A 25,129-nucleotide genomic window follows, 5' to 3' on the forward strand; every position below is an offset into this window, starting at 1 on the left:
GAGTAAAGAAGATAGGTGGAGAGAGTGTAGGTGGGGAGGTAGGGAGGGGATAGGTCAGTCCAGGGAAGACGGACAGGTCAAGGAGGTGGGATGAGGTTAGTAGGTAGCTGGGGGTGCGGCTTGGGGTGGGAGGAAGGGATGGGTGAGAGGAAGAACAGGTTAGGGAGGCAGAGACAGGTTGGACTGGTTTTGGGATGCAGTGGGTGGGGGGGAAGAGCTGGGCTGGTTGTGTGGTGCAGTGGGGGGAGGGGACGAACTGGGTTGGTTTAGGGATGCAGTAGGGGAAGGGGAGATTTTGAAACTGGTGAAGTCCACATTGATACCATATGGCTGCAGGGTTCCCAGGCGGAATATGAGTTGCTGTTCCTGGAACCTTCGGGTGGCATCATTGTGGCACTGCAAGAGGCCCATGATGGACATGTCATCTAGAGAATGGGAGGGGGAGTGGAAATGGTTTGCGACTGGGAGGTGCAGTTGTTTGTTGCGAACTGAGCGGAGGTGTTCTGCAAAGCGGTCCCCAAGCCTGCGCTTGGTTTCCCCAATGTAGAGGAAGCCGCACCGGGTACAGTGGATGCAGTATACCACATTGGCAGATGTGCAGGTGAACCTCTGCTTAATGTGGAATGTCATCTTGGGGCCTGGGATGGGGGTGAGGGAGGAGGTGTGGGGACAGGTGTAGCATTTCCTGCGGTTGCAGGGGAAGGTGCCGGGTGTGGTGGGGTTGGAGGGCAGTGTGGAGCGAACAAGGGAGTCACGGAGAGAGTGGTCTCTCCGGAAAGCTGACAGGGGAGGGGATGGAAAAATGTCTTGGGTGGTGGGGTCGGATTGTAAATGGCGGAAGTGTCGGAGGATAATGCGTTGTATCCGGAGGTTGGTAGGGTGGTGTGTGAGAACGAGGGGTTCCTCTTGGGGCGGTTGTGGCGGGGGCGGGGTATGAGGGATGTGTTGCGGGAAATACGGGAGACGCGGTCAAGGGCGTTCTTGATCACTGTGGGGGGAAAGTTGCGGTCCTTAAAGAACTTGGACATCTGGGATGTGCGGGAGTGGAATGTCTTATCGTGGGAGCAGATGCGGCGGCGGCGGAGGAATTGGGAATAGGGGATGGAATTTTTGCAGGAGGGTGGGTGGGAGGAGGTGTATTCTAGGTAGCTGTGGGAGTCGGTGGGCTTGAAATGGACATCAATTACAAGCTGGTTGCCTGAGATGGAGACTGAGAGGTCCAGGAAGGTGAGGGATGGACTGCCCTCCAACCCCACCACACCCGGCACCTTCCCCTGCAACCGCAGGAAATGCTACACCTGTCCCCACACCTCCTCCCTCACCCCCATCCCAGGCCCCAAGATGACATTCCACATTAAGCAGAGGTTCACCTGCACATCTGCCAATGTGGTATACTGCATCCACTGTACCCGGTGCGGCTTCCTCTACATTGGGGAAACCAAGCGCAGGCTTGGGGACCGCTTTGCAGAACACCTCCGCTCAGTTCGCAACAAACAACTGCACCTCCCAGTCGCAAACCATTTCCACTCCCCCTCCCATTCTCTAGATGACATGTCCATCATGGGCCTCCTGCAGTGCCACAATGATGCCACCCGAAGGTTGCAGGAACAGCAACTCATATTCCGCCTGGGAACGTTGCAGCCATATGGTATCAATGTGGACTTCACCAGTTTCAAAATCTCCCCTTCCCCTACTGCATCCCTAAACCAACCCAGTTCGTCCCCTCCCCCCACTGCACCACACAACCAGCCCAGCTCTTCCCCCCCACCCACTGCATCCCAAAACCAGTCCAACCTGTCTCTGCCTCCCTAACCTGTTCTTCCTCTCACCCATCCCTTCCTCCCACCCCAAGCCGCACCCCCAGCTACCTACTAACCTCATCCCACCTCCTTGACCTGTCCGTCTTCCCTGGACTGACCTATCCCCTCCCTACCTCCCCACCTATCTTCTTTACTCTCCATCTTCGGTCCGCCTCCCCCTCTCTCCCTATTTATTCCAGTTCCCTCTCCCCATCCCCCTCTCTGATGAAGGGTCTAGGCCCGAAACGTCAGCTTTTGTGCTCCTGAGATGCTGCTTGGCCTGCTGTGTTCATCCAGCCTCATTTTCATTTCTCTGCTTTGTTGACTATGTCCAGTTTACAATAGTTACTTTTCTGTTTGTCAAATGTAAATGATGTTAGATCTCCCAATCTCATTTCCTGAATTACATTTATTAATGTGGCAGGATCCCATGTGCCGTCTTGAATTTGGCATTTATTTTGTGGTAGCTGGTATTGTTCACATGAATATATCGTGGCTGTCAATGGCTGATTTGAAAATAATGTCGGACATTGAGGGGTGACTTTATAGAGATTTATAAAATCATGAGAAGCATAAATAGCCAAGGATTTTTTTTCTTGGGCTGGGGGAGCCCAAAACTAGAGGACAAAGGTGGAAGGTGAGGGGAAAGATTTAAAAGAGACCTAAAGGAGCAACTTTTTCATGCAGAGGATGGCGCGCGTACGGAATGAGCTGCCAGAAGAAGTGATGGAGACAGGTATAATTACACCATTTAAAAGTCCTCTAGATGGGTACATGAATAGAATGGGCTTTTCTTTATTCATTTGTGGGATGTGGGTGTTGCTGGCTGGCCAGCATTTATTTCTCATCCCTAGTTGCCCTTGAGAAGGTCGTGATGAGCAGCCTTCTTGACCCTGCTGCAATCCACCTGCTGTGGGTTGACCCGCAATGCCAATAGGAAGGGAGTTCCAGGATTTTGACCCAGTGACAGTGAAGGAACAGCGATATATTTCCACGTCAGGATGGTGAGTGGCTTGGAAAGGAACTTAGACATGGTGGTGGTCAAATGTATCTGCAGCCCTTGTTCTTCTAGATGAAAGTGGTCATGGGTTTGGAAGATGTTGTGTGAGGATCTTTGATGAATTTATGTAGTGTGTCTTGTAGATAATACACACTGCTGCTACTGAGCTTTGTTGGTGGAGGGTGGATGCTTGTGGATGTGATGGCAATCAAACAGGCTGCTTTGTCCTAGATGTTGTCAAGCTTCTTGAGTGTTGTTGGGGCTGCATTCATCCAGGCAAGTGGGGAGTATTCCATCACAATCCTGACTTATGCCTTGTAGATGGTGGTCAGGCTTTAAGCAGTAAGGAGGTGTGTTTCTTGCCACAGTATTCCTAGCTTCTGACCTGCTCTTGTAGCCACTGCATTTATGTGGTGAGTTCAGTTGAGTTCCTGGTCAATGATAACTCTCAGGTTTCAGTGATGGTAACACCATTGAATCCCAAGGGGAAGTGGTTAGATTGACACTTATTCATGATAATCACAGCCTGGCATTTTTGTGATACAGATGTTACTTGCCACTTCTCAGCCCAAGCCTGGATTCTGTCCAGATCTTCTTGCATTTGAACATGGACTACTTCAGTATCTGAGGAGTCATGAATGGTGCTGCACATTGTATAATCATTGGCGAACATCCCCACTTCTGACCTAATGATGAAGCAGCTGAAGATGGTTAGGCCTAGGACACTACCCTGAGGAATGCCAGCAGAGATGTCCAGGAGCTGAGATGACTGACCTCCAACAGCCATAACCATCTTCCTCTGTGTCAATTGTGACTTCAACCACCAGATAGCCATTGATTCCAATTTTGCTAAGGCTCCTTGATGCCACTCTCAGTCAAATATTTAGAGGGATATGGACCAACTGCTGGCATATGGAACTAGATTAGTTTAGGATATCTGGTCAGTATCAAAGGATCTATTTCTGTGCTTTACAACTTATGACTCTATAACTATAAGAGCAATAATTTATGTCTGGCATGTTTACTCCTATAAGTTGTGCAGAGAAAGTTCTTTTTCATGCACTCTCCATCCAATTTTCCTTATTATTGTCTGGTAATGGCTGTCTATTCAGGTGTCTAGATGCAGCCCTCTGATGTTGTTACTTAAACATGTGTGTGGTATAGACTTAGACATTTAGGCCTAGAAATGCAACAATGACTGCAACAGCATGCATTGATGTAGCACCCATAAAATATCTTTTTACAATACTGAGACAGACAGCCGAACCAAATCAGACTGTCTACCTCTGTGTTCACATTGCAGTAAAATTAAAACCATCAAAGACCCTCAAAGTCGACACCAGTGGTTCTTAACCAGACTTTTGAGTAACCAATTCCAGACTTGGCAAATAATTAGTTGTGGGCACCAGTTTATATCCTAAACAAAAAACTTAGAAATGTATTCACAATATAGTAACTTTGCCAAAGTAAAGTGAAACAACAAAGTAATCTAATTAATCTATGCTGTAAACACAAGAGCTTTTATTTTTAGCCCCGTTCATACAAAAGATAGATAAACAAACAACATAGCAAGGGATAACTAAAAGAAAACAACAAAACTGACCAGATTACTTGAGTAGTTTGTACAATGCATTTATTTGACAAACATAGATGATGGCTCCTCGTTTGATTTTCTGAAGATGTTGATCAAAGTCACCTCTACAATTTACTCAAATAAAGGTAGTAACATTTATAAGTTAGTTTTCTAGTCTCTGGGCTTCTGAGAGCTGCTCATGGGAAGTGAGGCAGGGAGATTTCAAATCTTCATGCTGTAATATCAACAGCCAAATACCTTTTACAGTCCCAAACCCAATTGAACTCTGACCACTCCCTGACAGACTGACTGTCTCCTCCATGAGGTTTCAGTTTCTATTCAATATCTGTCATCTGCTTGAGCATAAGGTCTTTTCCAAACTTTTTGGAACCAATTCCCAACTGCAAACCTCATCAATGGCCGATTTCTACCATCTATTTAAACAACATGCTCTTCCCCATTGACGCAGTGTCTGCAGGACCTTTTGATCAGGAACCAATCTGCGATTAACTTCTAGGCCTGGCCTCACAAATAAACAGATGCTTGCTTGATCTGTTTTCCTTTTAACACATGCTATTATCCACAGTTCAAAAGTCATCTTTAGCTCATGTTTCTGAGTTCACAAATCCAAACCAAAATTTAATAGAAGAATAAAATAAAAATGATGAAAAGATCAGCGTAGGTTCTAACAAGTTAAAAATTTCAAGGCATGTCATGGAACATTACAGATGAAAAGTAAGCAAGGCCCTTAACAGTTACTAGGGCAGATAACCAAAAGCTTTGTCAAAAATATAACATTTAAGTGTGACTTAAAAGTGGAAGGTGAGGTGGAGAGGCTGAGAACATTAATGAGAGAAGTCCAGAGTTTGTGGCCATTGATGTTCAATGTGCAGCTTAAAAAGCAGCAGGGAGATTAAACCCAGGGCTATTGTTGAGGCCCCAGTGACAGGAACGTTGAGAGTCTGGAGCAGGTCGCAGAGACACAGAGGGCTGAGGCCAAGAAAGGATTTGCAAACAATGGTGACAATTTTAAAATCAAGGCACTGTGTAACCAGGATTGAAAGTTGGTCAGTGAGAAAAGAGGTGAATCAGACCTGGTACAAGTTAGTATAATTCCAATGCTGTAAGGGACAGACCCAATATATTTGATGTTGGGGATAATGGGAACTGCAGATGCTGGAGATTCCAAGATAATAAAATGTGAGGCTGGATGAACACAGCAGGCCAAGCAGCATCTCAGGAGCACAAAAGCTGACGTTTCGGGCCTAGACCCTTCATCAGCTCTCTGATGAAGGGTCTAGGCCCGAAACGTCAGCTTTTGTGCTCCTGAGATGCTGCTTGGCCTGCTGTGTTCATCCAGCCTCACATTTTATTATCTTATATTTGATGTTGGGCTTTGGGCCACATTTTATTGAGACTGGCAAAACAGTAAGATGCTTCTGAACTTCCCTAGACAGTTAAAAAATAAGATAGGGAGACTGGTCAGTGACCATATTGATAATATGGTGGCACAGTGCTTAGCACTACTGTCTCACAGCACCAGAAATCTGGGTTTGATCGCAGCCTTAGTTGACTGTTTGTGTGGAGTCTGTACATTTTTCCTGTGTCTGCGTGGGTTTCCATTGGGTGCTCCAGTTTCATCCTGCAGTTTTAGGATTAGGTGGATTAACCATGGTAAAATTGTCTGCAGTGTGCATGCTAGATGGGTAAGCCATGGTAAATGCAGGGTTATGGGAAGTGGGCAGGAGAATGATTTGAGTGTAGAATCATAGAATACCTACAGTGCAGAAAGAGGCCTTTGGCTCATCAGGTCCTGGTGAGATGCTCCTTGAAGGGTCTGTGCAGGCTCAATAGACTGAATGGCCTCTTTCTGCACCATCGGGATTCTACACTGGAGCTCCATTTTGATGTATACAAAATAAGTCAGACCAGTACATTTCATTCTGGCAGGCAGATACCCAACCAAGGGGATTGAAACAAAAACAAAGTTGCTGGAAAAGCTCAGCATCTCTGGCAGCATCGGTGAAGGAGAAAACAGAGTTGACACAGTTAAGGGGGTTGAAACATTGGGTCACAGCACTGCTGGCAACAAGCCTTGGTTAGCTTCTGAGAAAGGGAGTAGGACAGGAGTCCGAAATGATGTTGGACAAAGTGTTGAACTAAGAAGTATCATCCCTGCATCTGTACCTCCCCATTCAAGTCAGTAGGTCTCCAAAAAAGCTTTTCTTTTCCACCAGGGGCCTCCAGCAAAGCTTTGAGGACATCTGGTCAGGTTGCACATGGAGCACTTTTTCCTGAATGTGGCTGAACTGCGCCCCCCTCCGAATGGAATGGGGCCAACGAATCCTCAGACTAGCTATGAGCCTTCGATTTGCTGAGGTTTCTCATCAGTTCGATGCATCTGCCCAATTTTTTTCATTTTCTCCCCTGCCTTTGCAATCACTGGAGCACCTATTTCTAAACACTGGCCAGCTTGTCATTTAGTGAGATGCATTCCCTATCAATTCCGCTGTTATGTTATTTAAGCAATCCCATGTGGGCTGGTAACTGAATCGAGACTGCCTCAGTTCCATTCCTTTCCTGTCATTATATCCCTGAAGTAGTTTGTTTTATAAATTGAGAAGTATAATTGAGCATTTGGCCAAAGGCTGTTTGTTAAGGAATTCATTATCTCTTGCTCACATTTATGAGCAATTCATTACTTTGTTCTCAGTGAGGAATTCACCTTCCATGATCAACTGAATATTCGCTAAGCTTATGGAAATATAAAGTAGATCTGTGGAGTCATATTCAGGGCAGATGAAGATTTGTACCTACTAAAGGAATATAAATGTTAACACTTCAAATTGTGGGATGGGTCCCATGAGAGTATGAGCAATTAATACATGTTAATTAGTACATCATTAACCTTTCACTTGATTCAGCGATAATTTTTCAAAGGGATTGCCTCTATATTTGAATTGGAACAACTTGCAGGCCTGTGGGAAAAAGAGCAGGGCAGTGGATGCCTCCATCAAAGAGCTGGCATAGACTGGACAGGCTGAATGGCCTCATCATTTGTAAAATGGAACAACACCAATACAAATTCTTCAATGAGTGATGAGTTTCTGTTGTAAATTGACTATTAAGCAAATGCTTCTGGGCTCAGAGTAAATTGTCCAACTAGCAGCTGGCTTCATCTATCTCTGTGACTTCTTCCAGTTCTAAAAACTGCAGATCTCTGCTGTCTCCTCGGTTTACACCCCTCCATCATTATTGACTGTGCTTTCAGCTGCCTAGGCCCTAGAGTCGGGTGTTCCTTCTTATCTCCCCATGCATCTATATTCTTCCAGGACAGCTGTTTCAAACCTATCCCTTTGACTTTGGTTATCTTTCCCAATATCAGTTCACATGGTGCCCCGGGGACAGTAACTCTCCCAGCGCTCAACCACCCCAACTCCCCACTATTGCATAAATGCTGTCCCCTCCACACTTCACATCCGCTCTGATGAAGAGTCAGCTAGACTCGAAACGTTAGTTTACTCTCTCTCCATGGATGCTGCCTGATCTGCTGTGACTTCCAGCATTTTTTGTTTTCAGAACAGTTTCATGGTCATCATTAGATTGTAAATTTGAACATTCTACCATCAGCCATGGTGGGATTCAAACTCAAGTCCCCAGAACATTACCTGGGTCTCTGGATTATTGTCTGGTGACAATACCTCTAAGCCATCACATCCCCCAGATGCTGACAATGCTCCTGTGAAAAACCTTTTGTTGTTTTAGTGCATTGAAAGCTCTATGCAAATGTAAGTTATTGTCGAAGAGGCTGCGACAAATAGAAATTAATTTTGTCTGGGAATTAGTTGGGTCTGCCATTTGTCTGATTCACTAATTTGCTTTCTTGTTCCCAGTTTTGGAGATGGGGGTCACCATTTTCACTGTTAGTTGCTAAGGATCTGAAGTGATGTGATTTAAAGCACTCTCTATCCAGTGCCTGGCAGGTGGTGTCCGCCACTTTTAAGAAAAAATGCTACCTTTAACTTCTACCGTAATTGGTGCCACTTTTACGTAAGGAACAGAGGCTAACAAATAGAAGTGTCATGCAAATATGCTCGATGTAGCTTGTTTGAGGTTGTATCATGTTGTCAGAGTAATGGGAGAGGAGGATACTGAATACCGTTATTGGGTATAAAATAGGAATGATGAGACATCGTGTCAGTGACATCACATTTACACAGGATGTTTTGCAGCATCAAAGACCCTTAACCATGCTCAAAAGAAAAATTAGACTGCAACTGAGTGATTGGATTTATCTTAAAATGATTTTTGGAAAAGTCTCTGGGTTTTGAACTAATCAGATCAAATAATATTCATTAATTGTACACAGTTAATAAAATTGTCGATATTAATTAATAAAATAACTATATCCTGTCTCATTTTGGCAGACAATTTTTCTTTCTGTTAGAGATGTACACTATTTCTGTCTTTACCGATCCATTCCCAGTATATAAAGTGATTGAATGGAGTAGACACTGAGAAGATGGGTCGGCACAGTGGTTCAGTGTTTAGTACTGCTGCCTCCCAGCACCAAGGAGCCTGGTTTGATTCTCAGCCTCAGATGACTGTGTGGAGTTTGTACATTTTCTGTGTGAGTGGACCTTCCTCCCTCAGTCCAAAGATGTGCAGGCTAAGTATATTGGCCATACTTAATTGCTCACAGTATGCAGGGATGTGTAGGCTTGGTGGATTGGCCGTGGGAAATACAAGGTTACAGGGATGGGATATAGGGGTGGGTAAGGGTGGGATGGCATCACATCCACAAACATCCACTCCCTCCACCACTGACGCTCACTAGTAGCAGTGTGTACTATCTACAGGATGCACTGCAGTAATTCAGCAAAGTTCCTCAAAAAGCAGCTTTCAAACCCATGACCACTTCCATCTAGAAGGACAAGGGCTGCAGACACATGGGAACACCACTACCTGCAAGTTCCTTTCCAAGCCACTCACCATCTGACTTGGAAGTATATCACCGTTCCTTCACTGTCGTTGGGTCACAATCCCGGAATTCCCTCCCTAAGGACATTGTGGGTCAACCAACAGCAGATGGACTGCAGGGCTTCAAGAGGTGACTCACTACCAACTTCTCAAGGACAGCTAGGGTCAGACAATAAATGCTGGCCAGCCAGTGATGTCCCTGGCCCATGAGTGAATTTTAAAAGTGAACCTATATTATCCAGAACCCTTTCCAACTCAGGACATCGCAGTCTGCTTGACAGCCATTGAAGTATTTTTGAAGGTAATCACTATTGCAGAAAACACACCAGTCAATTTGAACTCAGCAAACTCCCACAAACTGTAATGTGATATTGACCACATAATCTGTTTGTTGATGTGATTGAGTGAATAATTTTGGCCAGGATGCCTGTCTCTTCCTTGAACAGAGCTGTGGGATCTTTACTGACAAATACGGCCTTGAATTAACATCTTCTTGGCCCCTAAAGTGGAGTTTGATGCTGCTGACTAAAGCAAGTGGGCCAAAGCTAAGAAATTGCTATGTTTCCCTCACACAGGTGTCACTTACTTGGCGGAATTGAATCTGAGTGAAAGGTATTTTGAACACTCTCAGCACAGCATAAGAAACTATTGGGGATAGGCGGCAGAGTGTGGGAAGGTGTGGGTTGGCATGCATGTCCTTAGGAAGTGGGTTGGGGTGTGAGGCTTGATGCCAAAGTATCTGACATTTGTCAAAAAGGTAATAGGGACAAAATCCCTGAGAAAATCCTGCAGTACTCAACAACCTCTGTGGCTGCTTCTGAACTGCATCTAAGGGGCAGTGGGCCCAAATCAAGCATTCACTGATCACCCACATTGAAACTCATGCCACTCAGGCTTAATCCCAAGGCAAAGGAGCAAGACAGGACATTTACTGACTTGAGCTGCCCATTTTGGATCATAATATAAGTGAGCAAGAAGGTGGCAAATGGAGTGTAATGTGGGAGAATTAGGGGAAGTGAAATTGTAACTTCAGTGGAGACAGATTGAAGAGGCGGTTAGTTTAGCTGTGGTTATGGCAGACATCACTCTATTTCGCAGCAACCTCTCCTCTCACTCTGTGCAACTAATCTCACTGTCACGGGTAAGAAAAATATAAATTCCGTATTAAAGAATCTGAAAGGCAGAGCTCTTAACAGTCAGCAGAGCCATGTGCTCCCTTGCTTTCTTTCACTGTGCCTTTCCAATCTTTCACAGAGATGGTTAACTGTGACAGAAGTTGCAACAAGTCAGGTTCCTGAGTGTTGCTGGGGCCTCTGGCAGTTTGAATGGGAAAATGCAATAGCTTGCATTTCTCTGGAGAAATCAATTCTGCCTTGGAGGCAATTAATTTTTAAAGCTCTTGCATATTTAGTACTGAATGTTTATTTAAAAACAATCTTTCTGCTGTAGGAGGCTTGAGCAGATACTTGGAAAAGCAGTTTTGTTTTAGGTCATATTCAAATGGAACTAATTGTATCAGATCGCTGGTTACATGACAGGTGAGTTGTCACAAAGTGTGACAAATTACTGCTTTCTCTGGCACTGGAGCTGATGCTGTGCATGACCACACAGACAATCTAATGAGTTATTTGTGTTTTGAAGACGAATGACATTTGTAGAAAGATGTTGGGATATTTTGACAATTCCCCAGATGACTGAACAGAAAGTGGGAAAATTCAGCGCCACCCTTACCTCGTTTGACCTGCATGTGACTCCAGAGCCACAGCAATGTGGTTGACTCTTGTTACTGTCCTCTGAGCATTTAAGAATGGACAATGATAATGGGAACTGCAGATGCTGGAGAATCCAAGATAATAAAATGTGAGGCTGGATGAACACAGCAGGCCCAGGCTTGCTGTGTTCATCCAGCCTCACATTTTATTATCCAAGAATGGACAATAATTGCAGCCTAGCCAGCAACACATGTGCCCTATGGACATGTTTCTTTCAAAATCATATCAATCTCTTTCTTTTTCCTTATCAGTGTAAACTAAGCCATTTTATTTGGTAATTTGTTCCATCAACAAATGCTCTGACCTCAGAACTTTAATTACCATGTCAAAACGATATTCTTGCATAGAGCTTGTGTAGAGAGGCTGGTAGATGCCACCTGATTAATTGCCTCAGGAACTTACCTTGAATGTTTGTGAATTTAAGATGATGCATTTACCACACAGGAAGAGGCTATTCAGCCTATCAAAACTCGACCTCATTGATAATCTGTCCAACTATTTCAGGTCTTCTTGTTTCCCCTTAGTCCTGCAAGTACTTCCTTCGAATCTACTTCTACCCCACCTTCCATAAACATACTTAAATCATAGTTAAAGCAACTTCTCCTCACCCTTTCGCAAATGAGTCCTTCAGTTCTGCCAGTTGAAACATTTCTGCTCACTTAATTGATTGTATTAAGTCAGCAATACACAAATCTAATGAACATCTTAAAGTCAAACCTTATAGTGACTTAATTATTTCCAAATGCTGCTTAATCAAGTAAAGAGTTGTCATTTCAGATCTTTTTTATTCTCCCATGGGACTTGGACATCACTGGATGGCCAGCATTTATTGCACATCCCTTTTTGCCCCTTAAGAAGGTGATAGTGGCTTGCCTTCTTGAACCGCTAAAGTCGATGTGCTGTCGGCTTCCGGTGCCGAAGTCAATGCCAGGTAGTCCACCCAGTTTCATTTCTTTGTTGAGACTTCACAGCAATTGATAATACCTGAATCGGTTGCTAGGCCATTTTGTAGTCAGCCTCATCGCTGTGGGTCTGGAGTCACATGTAGGTCAGATCAGGTGACATTAGATTTCCTTCCCTGGATAACATCAGTAAACCAGATGGGTCTTTCTGACAATCAACAATGGCTTCTTGGCCATCCCCAGTATATACTTATTTCCAGATTTTTTTTGTTGAATTCAAATTTCACCATCTGCCTAGGCAGGATTTTAAATCAGGTTCTCAGAACCTCAGCTGAGTTTTGGATTAACAATTATTTTAGTCCAGCAATAACACCAGCAGGCCATTGCTTCCCCTTAGAGCATAGAACATAGAACAGTACAGCACAGTACAGGCCGTTCAGCCCATAATATTGAGCTGAACTTTTACCCTAAGCCTAAAGTCTATCTAATCTCCACCCCTACCTTTTACTATAATCTATATGCCTATCTAATAGCCGCTTAAATGCCCCAATGAGGCCGACTCCACTACCCTCTCCAGAAATGCATTCCATACCCCTACCACTCTCTAAGCAAAGCACCTACCTCTGATGTCTCCCCTGTATCTACTTCCACTCATTTTAAAACTATGCCCCCTCGTAATACCAAGGTACAAGGTTGGATTTTTAGACCTAGCTGGAGCTAGGAATGGAAAGACAGGTGAGGAAACGGAATTTTGCTCCAAGATCCTGAAAGCTGGTTCCCCAGTTAAACCCCTTCCAGCTTGGGGTGTTATTCAATAGGTGGGTGGGTGTGAGGAGGTAGGGAGTGTGTGGGATTACCCACACCACAAGCAATAGGGAGCTGATTACTCCACTTGAAGGCCTGTGAATGGAAGCTGGCAGGGAGCACAGCTGCCTGGAACAGGCCTATTGGTAATGACACAGAGGCCAATGCCCCACGCAGGCTTTTGGACAATCTAGGTGCAGTATTCATTGATCTCCATTGGAGGGAATCCTCATCACCCACTTTCCTCTTCTCCTCAATCCCCATCCTCATTTCCTCCTTTCTCACCCATCTGTCTCTGTTACCCACCTATCGCCCCCTTACTCCCTCCCCTGTCCTTTCCACTTCCCCATTCCCTGTTCTTTCCCTCTCATCCATGTCTCTTCCCTACAGCTCAGCCGTCCTCTCACTGCTGCCTCTCCTCCTCGCTCCCACATCCCCTCTTTTCACCTATCCCTCTCTCTCTCTCTCTACCCCCCCACCGATTCCATCTGCACTCCCCCACCCCCTCCCTGTGCCCATCACCTGTATTCCACCCTCATCATCTGTGGTTTATCTTAGGCCACTCCGATCTCTCCCCTTTCCCTCCATTCAACCCTCCCATCTCCCCACCTCGCCCCACCTTTCACCCCCCCAACCCTTCCTCTCTTTTTTCCCTTTCCCCCCCTTTCATTTCTGCCTCCCACCTTCCCCTTGCCATCCCTTCCACCTCTCCCCTGAACACTGCCCTCTCCCCCTCCCATGCCTGACCTAACTCCTCCCTTGTCAACCCCCATCTGTCCCTCCCACCTCACCATCGCCATGCTGATTGCTTAGTTACAAAGGCCATTTTTTAAATTGTAAGTTTGCAGAAAATGGAGAGAGGGTGGGTCCATTTTTGAGAGCCTCACTTTCTCTCTCATTTCTCTGCTATTGCTGGAAGGGCTCCCAATGATACTGCAGCTTTGAGTGCCCCCCACTGTCCTTAATGGGACAGTAAACCTCCCCGATGCTCATTAATTGGCCACTGCGGGGCAAATCACTTTAAGTCACTGTGATCCACACAGCAGAGCCTACAAAGTCCTCTTTAACCCTAACGGTGGAGTTCAGAAGCCAGTGGGCAAATCCTGTTTCATGGTAATGCAACTGAGTTATATGTGCACTAACTTCCAACCAGGAGTGGTTTCAAATGTGTGGGCCAGTAAGGTTTATTTTCATAGATCTTATTCAGCAGCATGTCTTGGAATCATAAACAGGAAATTTATCTCAAGTATCACATTTGTGTATTTTTAATTGTTGAGTAGATTCCTCGAATTGAACAGATACTTAATTAAAAAGCTCCCCTGCTAGTCCCTAATCAGTGCTCCTTCTGAGCTGGAGAATAACAGGCTTTCTGCATTACAACTCTCTTGGGGACATACCTAAGTAGATTTTGGTATGTTCACAGTTCAATTACTTCAACATTTTTGCTTTCAAATGCCGTAAAGCCAAAAACAGACTTTCATGACTAATGCGATGTCTGATTTATGAAACTGAGAACTTGCTGTTAGAGTGGACCTCCTCTCGCTTTCTGGATATCTCAAGAAAGTGTGTGGTCGCTTGCTGTATGAATGGACACAACAGCACAGAATGATCCCACAGACAACTGCGCAGTTACTCTGTGATGGTGGTGAGTCTCGCCTGAGGCATGCTGATCCTGAGGTTAAACAGTCACCAGTCACCTCTCTCTAATGAGAGAGCTGCCCTATGGCCTGCCCTAGGGTTATGGGTGATTGAAAAATGAATGTTAATTGACAGCCAAAAAGAATCCATTCCCATTTTTGAGTAATACCCTGGGATATCTTACATCTGCTGTGCATCAATTTAGCATTGGAAGAGTGCAGGGGATAATGCAGCTTTCCCTCAGGTACTTTCCTGAAATGCAGTCTCAAAGTCTTTAAATGATTTTGCAGTAAATTAGTCAACAAGGCCACAGCAGCCTTTCTACCTTCATGCATTAACTTTTGTCCTTCATTTGCTCAAACCAATATAACAGAATATAATATCGTTATCACTGCAGCAAGAGAAAATGGTGTGGAATGTTAACAAGGATTTTATTGTATCAGTTATAACTCATGGCTTTCAACAGATCCTGTAAATGAAAACAATAACTCCCATGATGCCTTTTGCTCTTAGACCCCAGCTAAATGCCAGCCAATTAGATTCAGAATTGCCTTGCCTTGTCCTCTTCGAACAGCTCTAGCTTACCTTGGATCGCTCTGCCCAAACATACATTGTCTTTTGCGAGTTGCCCACTGTTTCTGTCCTATCTTGCTCAATTCCTCTGTTTCTGTTCTTGCCCTGTCTATCTGACGCACCAGGAGAAGTATCTTTTCTGTCATTCAGCCTCCCCACATCCCCAATGTCTTCCACCTGTCCTTTTTCCGGACCCTACCCACCCATTGTTCAAAACCCATTATATCTCTGACCTAAAAACCAAAAGAACTGCAGATGCTGTAAATCAGACAAAAATGGAAATTGCCGGGAAAGCTCAGGTCTGGTAGCATTTGTGTCATCACTTTTCTGACGACAAGTCACAGACCTTAACGCATTAACTTGGTGTTTCTCCCTCTTTCTGCACTGACGCTGTCAGACCTGCTGACAGCATTTTCCCTGCATTTTCTGCTTTTTGAATTTCAGATTCCCAGCATCCACAGTCCTTGGCTAAGCTCCTTCTGCTGAGGTCCTGCATAGTTTGTGAGAAAGTGGTTTCACTTTCAGTCACAGAGATGCAGAAATAATGGCAGCAGGGATAGGCGGGTAATCCAAATACATTAAAGAGTGAAGATTGCAGTGGTTTGAAGGCATTCACCTTGTGAAATGTTAATGCAGCAACCTGCGGATCACAGAATGATATTAGCACTGCTGACGTTTACAGGTTATTAATGATGTCCCTGGGAACTGAACTGTGCTCTCTACTAATTAAGGGAGCTATCAGATTCTGTTTTTAATTTTCACAGCAGCATGCTGTACATCAACAATGATTTAAAGTATTTCGAGCCTTCTTTTGTTGTCTGAGCTCTTTCATAAATTCTCGGATGTAAAGTTCATGTCTCTCTGCTCCAGTTTATTGGTTTCTATTTATCGTTTGGCCTGCTTGTGTTTATACGAACAGATGTTCATGGTAGTAATCGGAGTGCAGTGCCAATGTCTTTGAAAAATTAGTTTAGTTTACAACTTTACTATCTGCAAAGAATCCTTTCTTGTAAGGAACCAGTTCTTTTGATTTAAACTGTGAATGCTGAACTTCCCAATGTGTGGCACCCTGAGGCAGGAGTGGTTCCAACTGTATGTGAACAGCTGCAAGGTCCCATTAAATTCTAAGCTTTCTGAAAAAGATAAGGTTTAACTGGTGACCCTTTTGAGGGCCCAATCCAGATTCCAAAAATGCTTTGCAACTTACAAACCATCCAGTGGTAACAGCATCTCACTGTCTCAACTCTCGACTTGTCCTGTGCTCACAGTATTGCTCTTCAGTTCTTGACCCAGTGAAGTGAAGACAATTTACAAACTTCACAGTGGGCTCTCAATGGGGTAGTGTTTAAGAGACACTGTTTTCATATTCAATCACGATAAGGGTTAGCCTTTCAGCATGAATTTCTTGGTCTAAATGTGACTCAAATGAAAGTAAGAAATGGCTAAAGTGCATCCTTTTTTTTCTGTAGTCCTTGTAAATCCTTCATGAGCTATTTAATCCCCCAGTGTAAATTTGCTCGTTCATTCCATAATCATAGATTCCCCTACAGTGTGGAAGCAGGCCATTCAGCCCATCAAGTCCATATTGACCCTCCAAAAAAGCATCTCATCCAAACCCGCCCCATCCCAGCAACACTGTATTTCCCATGGCCAATCTACCTAGCCTGCACACCCCTGGACACTGTGGGCAATTTAGCGTGGCCAATCGACCCAACCTACACATTTTTGGACTGTGGGAGGAAACTGGAGCACCTGGAGGAGACCCATGCGCACATGGGGAGAATGTGCAAACTTCACATTGACAGTCACTCAAGAATTGAACTCAGGTCCCTGGCACTGTAAGCCGGCAATGCTGACCACTGTTAATTACGGCCATGAAAACTTGCATTCTGTTACATGTTTTGAATATCTTCAGTATCAAACCTGATCATGTCACTGTTTATTATCCATACTGAAACTGCCACATTTTGGGACTTTGATCTTGGTTACTTTGTCATGTTCAGTCACCAATCACTCCTGTAGCTGGATCTTGCATCCCCTATGATGATGATGATGTTTTATTCTACCCATTAGCTTGGATAACAGTACAATAGTGATCTCCCAAAGCCTTAAGAGATGACCGTTTCTATCTAGGCATTAAGCAATGAAAGGATCAAGCTGATTATTATGTTACTTGTGGGCAAGGAGCTGCCAAAAGTGCATGGTGTCATTTTATACAAAGAACAAGGCCAGCAGATAATTGGGATCACCACCATTTCTTTCTAAGCTACATACCACCCTGATATGAAACTCTATTGCAATCCTTCACTTCTTGCTAAATCAAAAAACCTTCCAGTATTGTGGGGCAACCTACACCACAATGGACTGCAGTGGTTCAAGAAGGCAGCTCACCACCACCTTCTCAGGGGCAATCAATGTTCAGCAATAAATACAGGAGAGCCAGCGACAGCCAGGTTCTACAAGCCAATAAAAAAATGTTACGATTGGACAACAACTGCTGGTCTAGCCAGGGATAACCACATATTGTAAATGAATTTAAAAATCAAGAAGAGAGATCAGTTTAATGAAGGCTGCAGAGCTGATGTGTATTATTTTATTTGTTTGTTAGGTGTAAGTATCACTGGCAAGCTCAGTCTTTATTCTCCATACTTTATTGACCTTGGAATGACAGTGATGAGCTGCTTCCTTGTAAAGTTGCAACCCATGTGGTGTTGGCATGCCACTGGGTGAGAAAAGACAAAAAAAAAGGATCGATCACAATAAGTTATGTGCCATGATTAATGTAGCTGAGTTGTAGCTAACTGGCAGATCATTTCTGCTCTATCTGTGTGCTGCCTGCTGCCAATACCAGGCAACCTGCCAACTGTGCTACTTACTCATTATCTAGTGTCAGTTGACCGACACCTTGCCAACTGTTCTTGCCTTTCTGACCACACCCCATCACTTTGCCATTCTAAACCAGCCTTGCTACTTAATGGACAGCCGGACGACTTATTTATCAGCTCCTCATTGTCCTTGCAGTGTCATGAATGAACAGATCTTCAGCGAAGAAAAAGGTATAACATGCAGTTGTATTTAACCCTATATAACCTTAGGAAGAGACGCAGACCATTTAGCCCCTCATGGTTACCTCATTATTCAGTTGTCTTGGAAATGATCTGTCTCTCAACTTGGTTACATATTCCGTAATATTCTATCTCATTTAAAAAAAAATGAAATCAGACTTAAAATTTCAGCGAAGAGAGTTCCAGATCTCCACAACTTCCATAGTATGCCAGTGATTGAGTCTTTCAGCTAGTGAAACATTGCTAGCTTTATGGGTGATGGTGGCGTGATGGTAATGTCAGCTGGACTAGGAAACCACAGGCACACAACTACTAGGTACACCAGTGAAAATCCCTCCATGGTAGCTTTTGAAATTAAATCTCAATAATATCCCTGGAGCACAAAACTAGTCTGAACTACTATGAAACTACCATCAGTTCTTGTAAAAACCCATCTGGTTCACTCATGTTCCTCTTGGAAGGAAACCTGCTGGCCTTACCTGCTCCAAACTCCGTGTGACTCCAGACCCATTACAATGTAACTGCCCCCGGCCGGCATTTATTGCCCATCTCTTTGTATGCCTCTCTGTAGCCCTCAGAGTGAAAAGGCCATTAACCATGGCTCAGTTAATAACACTTTACCTTTGAGATGCTGGGTGTAAGTCTCCCTCCAGGGCTTGATGGCAGAACTCTAAGCTGACCATCCAGTGCAGCATGACAGGCAGATTGTTACACTAAGGCTCCATCTTTGATCGCCATCAAAGGTGTCATGTTACTATTTTTGAAGAAAGCAGGGTAGTTATTCCCATTTCCTAATCAATATTTCTAATCCTTTAAACAACATAGTATAAATAGATTATCTGACCAATATCTCATTCTGGTTTGTGGGAGTTTGCTGTATGTGTGTGTTGACTGCTCTACATCCTATATTACAATGCAGACAATATTAAACTTGGAAGGGTTCAGAAATATTTACAAGGATGCTGCCAGGGTTGGAGGGTTTGAGCTATAGGGAGAGGCTGAATAGGCTGAGGCAATTTTCTGTGGAGCATTGGAGGCTGAGGTAACCATGTAAATGCTTATAAAATTGAGAGCGGCATGGATATGGTGAATAACCGAGATCTTTTCCACAGAGTGGGGGAGTCCAAAACTAGAAGGTACGGGTTTAAGGTGATAGGAGAAAGATTTAAAAGCAACTTAAGGGGTAATGTTTTCACACAGAGGCTGGTGCATTTCTGGAATGAGCTGCCATGGGATGTGGTGGAGACTGGTACAATTACAACATTTGAAAGGCATTTAGATAAATACATTAATTGGAAGGATTTAGTGGGATATGGGCCAAATGCTGGCAAATGGGACTAGATTAATTTAGGATATCTGGACTTCCTGGACGAGTTGGACCGAAGAGTCTGTTTCTGTGCTGTACAACTCTATGACTTCCACAAGTACTTCATTGATTATAAAGCGCTTTATGATGTCTGATGGCCATTCTTTTCTCTATATCCCGCCTTAGAGATGAGAAACAGGTGGCAGTCTTCACCCAGATCCCTGTCACAAAACTTACCGGAGTGTAGGGCATTAAATTCCACCCAATGCATTGTTGTGTTCCCAGCTTCAGAAAGGGAGATGATTGGCAGCTCACTGAGTTAATCTTTAGGACAGAAGGTAAGCTTTCGGCTTTTTCCTGCTTGGGCAATATAGAAACAATCCAAGAGCCAGGTAACTGTTAAACTGAGTCAGCTCAGCAGGGTCAGACTGGATCTGGGAGCTCAGGATCAGAGTGGGCCCAGTCACTCGAGATTAAACTGGGTCGGGTTCCTCGGAGTCAGACTGGACCCAGTTTCTCATGTTTAGGCTAAACTTGGAGCTTGGAGTCAAACTGGGTCCACTAGCTTGTTCATTTTGCTGTCTCACAGCCTTGTATGGCAGTCTGAGGATTGAATTCCAAACGACAGTACTAAGCAGTTTAAAGCAGCACATACGATTAGAAACAACAGTATTGACAATAACTTATTCTGTTGACAGGATGAAGATCTTTTCCCTCAGGAGGGTGTGATGGACAGCACAGAAGCACTGCAAATTGATCCTGATACTGAAGCCTTTGGAGCAGCCCCAGGGGTACGTTCATGAAATTGCTCTCATTATGGGTCATTTAGAATGGGAGAGCTTAAAAGAGCTTCAGGAAAAGATAATGCGACCTCAAACCAACAAATATAAGATGCTGGACCGATGTTTGAATTTGAGAATCTGAGATCAATTGAGAAAGTTAAAAATGTGGCACTGTCAGCCCAGAACTTCAAGTGATTGTAACACTTGTTCCTGAAAACGTAAAAGGACATTTTACTGTTCAAATGCACTTTCTCTTGGTTAAGTAGCATTAATGAGAACAGAATACAAACTTTGAGAAATCTTCTGGGGTGACTTCAATTTTATACTGACTTCAATTTTGTAAGTACATGTTTCCTTTATCTCTTGTGGACTTGTGTACAATTCCAGAAACAGAGACATCCCGAGAACATAGGAATCTGAGGAAGAATTATATTAGACTCAAAATGTTAATTCTATCTCTCTCTCCACAGATGCTGCCAGATCTGCTGAAGTTTTTCAGTATTCTCTGTGCTTATTTCAAATTTTCAGCATCCAATGTATTTTGCTTTTATTTAACAATTCTTCATGTGGACTTTGGAACTGAGTAAAGGCAGGGTGTTAAGATTCCTGTAGGGAATTTTAACTTGAATTCCCAGTACATTAAAACATCTCTTGCTCTCTCTCTCTCTCTCTACTCTGGCCCTACCCTTCTCAAAGTCCATCTCAATAACATTGTGAATCATTTGGGCCTTGTATCCAAATAAAAATGCTATCCTTTCAAGTCACAACTTCATTCTATTGTCAAACTAAATAGATGATTAATGTATATACATTTACAAAATTTGACATTTCCAAGCACCTTCCTAAATCTTTTGAGATGAACAGTCCATACACTGTCAATGTTAATGTTTTTGCAATTGTCAACAGGCATGAAGATCTTGCCCTTTTTTCTCAATTAATGGGCCTAGTTCCCCGTCTAATCTTCAATAACATATCTATCCAATTTTACTACCAACAGGTCACATGACTCTCCCCATTGCTCCCTTTTACTCAGTTTTAATCTAAGTGCATTGCCCCCAAACATAGTATTACAGAACCTCACATTTGTAACAAGGGTAATTTGATAAGGTAGATGCGGGCAGGCTATTCCCATTTGTGGATGAGTTTAGAATAAGGGTGACTGAAGGGAAGATAGCAGTCATCAATATTTTGAAATATTTTAGGAAGAATTTCTTTTCACAGAATATATGGATTTGGATACTGATTACCACACAGAGCATTTGGGAGAGTTAACACTGCTGCATTTTTGGAGTAGGTTAAAAATCACCTGATACCAGGTTATAGTCTAGGCCCGAAACGTCAGCTTTTGTGCTCCTGAGATGCTGCTTGGCCTGCTGTGTTCATCCAGCTCTGCACTTTGTTATCATCTATTTTAGGAAGAATTTCTTTTCACAGAATATATGGATTTGGATACTGATTACCACACAGAGCATTTGGGAGAGTTAACACTGCTGCATTTTTGGAGTAGGTTAAAAATCACCTGATACCAGGTTATAGTCTAGGCCCGAAACGTCAGCTTTTGTGCTCCTGAGATGCTGCTTGGCCTGCTGTGTTCATCCAGCTCTGCACTTTGTTATCTATAGTCCAAAAGGTTTATTTGAAGACTCAAGCTTTCAGAGTCTCACTCCTTCTGCTGGTGCCAGGAGTAACACACAGGAAGCTTGTGTATTCAAATAAACTCATTGGACTATAATCTGGTGTTGTGTGATTTTTGACCTTGTCCACTCTGGTCCAACGCTGGCACCTCCATATCACATTCTTTTTGGAGTGGCTTGAAGCGTATGTGAGAGAGACCTGGCAAAAGCTGGCATAACGGAGTCTGTAAAGAGGAAGTAATTAATTGAGGAAGTCTTGTACAGTATTTTTAAAAAATCAGTAGAGAGCACTGTGTCTCAGGGTCCTGTTTCTGTGCTGTAGGTTCTCGGTTCACCTATGGAGAGCAGGGGCTGGATATTTTCTGCCTGTCATTGAGTGTGCTTTGGACAGGGATGGGTACCACGATGTAGGGAGAGTTCCTAGCACATTATTTTCCTACCGACCCCGGAGCTTGCCCCACAAGACAGAGGACAGGTGTAAAACTTATTTAGAATTGATTGTAGCTAGGGAAAGCTTGATATATCTACTAAATAAGGGGACGGTGAGGAGTAACCAATGGGTGGAGATCGACCCCAGAGAGAAAAATGGTTGGGCAGTCAAGGAATAGGTAACATTCAGCCTGGGAGAATCAATAGCTACCAATGGAGACCATTAGTGGCTGACAATGAGTTGTTTGTGGTCGCAGCCCATATGATGACAAAGCCTGATGTGTGGGGGTTGGGAAAGTAATATCATTGGAGGGTACCCCTTACCCATCAGGGTCACACCCCCACCACCCCATCAAGAAGGCAACACCTCTCTTTCCTTCCCATCCACGAGCTCTTGACCAATCTCCCCTACCTGCAAAACGAGAATAGTTCAAAATGCCTCACCCTAACTCATGTCCGGATCCACCAGGCCCCCTTAAGGGCCTGACTGCGGTCTGAACTACCAACAGCAGCAGCTCCGGAGTTTGGGGATTCCTGTGCGGTGGATGGTAGATCCACGAGGAACTGGTTGTGTCCACTTGCGGTGCTTTATGGGGTGTGAAGCAGGCGTCTAACCATCTAGTTGGCTGACTGCTCACTTTCCTGCTCCCTTCACCCGAGCCCTATAATGTTCCTCCTCAGATGGTGTTAGGTTCACTTATGCAAACAATGCCTCCATCAAACATCAGCTGCTGTTTCGCAATTGGCCTACCACCTGGAGACTAAATATTAATTGCTTATCCAGTTTTGGTTACTATCGAGCATTGCCTGCTAGGAACGTGACGATCCACATTGACATACAGTCTCAATTTCTAAACCCATACATGTGAGGAACAGGAGGTGCCAGAGAAATTTGTAACTACAAAAGCCAGTCAAGACTGTAAATCCTGCAGTAATTAACTCACCTCTTAACTCCCTTAAGCCTGTTCACCATCTCTCTACAAGGCTCAAGTCAGGAGTGCGATGGATTAAGTGCAGCTCCAAAAACTCTCAAGAAGCTGGACACCTGTCAGCTTGATTGGCATCCCATTTAATACGTTCGACATGTACTCCCCGACCACTGACACATAGCTGCAGCAGTGTGTGCCATCTTCAAGATGCACTGCAGCAACTCACCTAGGTTCTCTTGATAGCACCTTCCAAACCTGACACCTCGAAAATCGAGAAGGACAAGGTCAGCAGGTACTTGGGAACTCTACCAACTCCAAGGGAAGCCTGCCAGTTCCCCTCCAAGCTTCTCAGCTTCCTGACTTGGCATTATATTGCTGTTTCTTCACAGTCACTGGGTCAAAATCCTGGAGCTCCCTGCTTAACCTACACCATATGTAGGCAGCAGTTCAAGAATGTAGTTCACTACTAACTTCTCAAGAGTATTTAGGGATGGGGAATAAATAAACAAACAGGAACAAATGTGGTTTTAAAGATCTGTATTTTAAGCACTGAGGAGGTAATGCAGTTACCAAATTGTAGTCTATTAGTGTGGCAGGGACAATGTGGACAACAGTTCAGTTTCAGAGGTCTCGAACTCTCCATTATCCATCATCTGATCTCACCAGCTTTTAAATACCACTTGTTCTCATTGGAGGCCCCCTCAAAAGCCAGGTGGGAATTCAGGACCAAATACCATTAAAAACCACCCAGCTGCCTCTGTATGGCAACCATGCAAGAGACAGCTACTTAAGGCTCATCCCGAGAAGGATAGAGAAAGTCGGAAACTTTTTGTTATGTTCAAGCTGATGTTTCTTTCCATTTCCACCCTCTGTAGGATGAATATCAAGATTATGAGCCCGAAGCGTGAGTATCCACAGACCTGGGCGCACTGACCAAGGACTCTTTTACTTCTCCTGCTCTCTTTTTCTATGTGAATGTACTTCAAATTCAGATATTACTGGTTGTAAAATTCTTCCTTTAAGTGTGTGTGTTTTTTTACAGTGTTCTTTGAAGTCTTCCACTCGCTGTACTCAAGAGTGTTGTGGCTTTTGGCCAGGCCTCATTCCAGTGATTCCCTCCCACTGAAATGAGGGACTGGGAGCAGGACCCTGTCAGTTTCGTAGACATAGTGTTTGGGGTTCAACAGTTTGAAACTGCCTATCTGTCTAATGCTTTCTTGTGTACGTGTAAAAAAGAAAGGTTCTGTGTGACTGCATCTGTGTGTGCATGTGAGCGTGTGTGTCTGTGTGTATGTGCATTTGTGTGAATGTGTTTGTATCTCCTAGTGTAACCTATTTACTGCTCCGTTTTCTATGTGTGACAGTTCCGTTTGCTGAGAACTTTGTTGTATGTACAGTGTATGCAATGGTCAGCATGGAGCTATGCACTTACAATTAACTACTGTGACACTGAAAATCATTTTGTGCTGGTGGGTTTTTTTTTGATGAGTGTATGTAAATATCTGGTGTTTCTGTGAAACAATTAAACTGAATATGCAAAACACTCCCTGCCATTGAGTCTGTTCGACGGGGTTATGTTGCGACAATGTACATGGTGAACCACCGAGACACCAGGGCTGGGGCAGTGCGGTAAGTAGGAATTCCACCACCTTGTGTTGGGTGCAGATTTACACCCTGTTCCAAACCTCATCCGTAATTCCTTCAGGGTGAATTCCTGGTTACCACCCTCCCAGAGGTGAAGAGAGTAAAAGCAGTTAAGAGGAGAGAAAGGGTGTGTGCATGAAATTGCATGATCAGCCATGATGGCATTGAATGGTAGCGCAGGCTCGAAGATCCGAATGGCCTCCTCCCGCACTGTTTTCTATGATTCTCCCCCAGTCTGGCTAGCTTGCCTTAAACTGATTTTAATGTCTGTTTGTCTGTCTTGATAGGCACAGAACAAG

General features: G+C 44.1%; 1 protein-coding gene across 2 annotated transcripts in view; it reads left to right on the forward strand.

Annotated features, from left to right (window-relative positions):
• The window catches only part of LOC125463698 (alpha-synuclein-like), a 79,636-nt gene extending 54,907 nt beyond the window's left edge, over positions 1–24,729 (forward strand). Inside the window, exons 5-7 of one of the 2 annotated variants that reach the window (XM_048555329.2) lie at positions 20,111–20,203; positions 24,062–24,090; positions 24,229–24,729. In XM_048555329.2, coding sequence (XP_048411286.1) covers positions 20,111–20,203; positions 24,062–24,090; positions 24,229–24,238 — 132 coding nt within the window. In that variant the 3' untranslated portion in view covers positions 24,239–24,729. Of the gene's footprint in view, positions 1–20,110; positions 20,204–24,061 lie in introns of both variants that reach the window. The other variant, XM_059651097.1, reaches the window with a different exon arrangement.
• The last annotated feature ends 400 nt before the right edge of the window (positions 24,730–25,129 follow it).

The sequence above is a fragment of the Stegostoma tigrinum genome, chromosome 1 (assembly GCF_030684315.1).
Source record: "Stegostoma tigrinum isolate sSteTig4 chromosome 1, sSteTig4.hap1, whole genome shotgun sequence".
NCBI classification, from domain to species: Eukaryota; Metazoa; Chordata; class Chondrichthyes; order Orectolobiformes; family Stegostomatidae; genus Stegostoma; species Stegostoma tigrinum.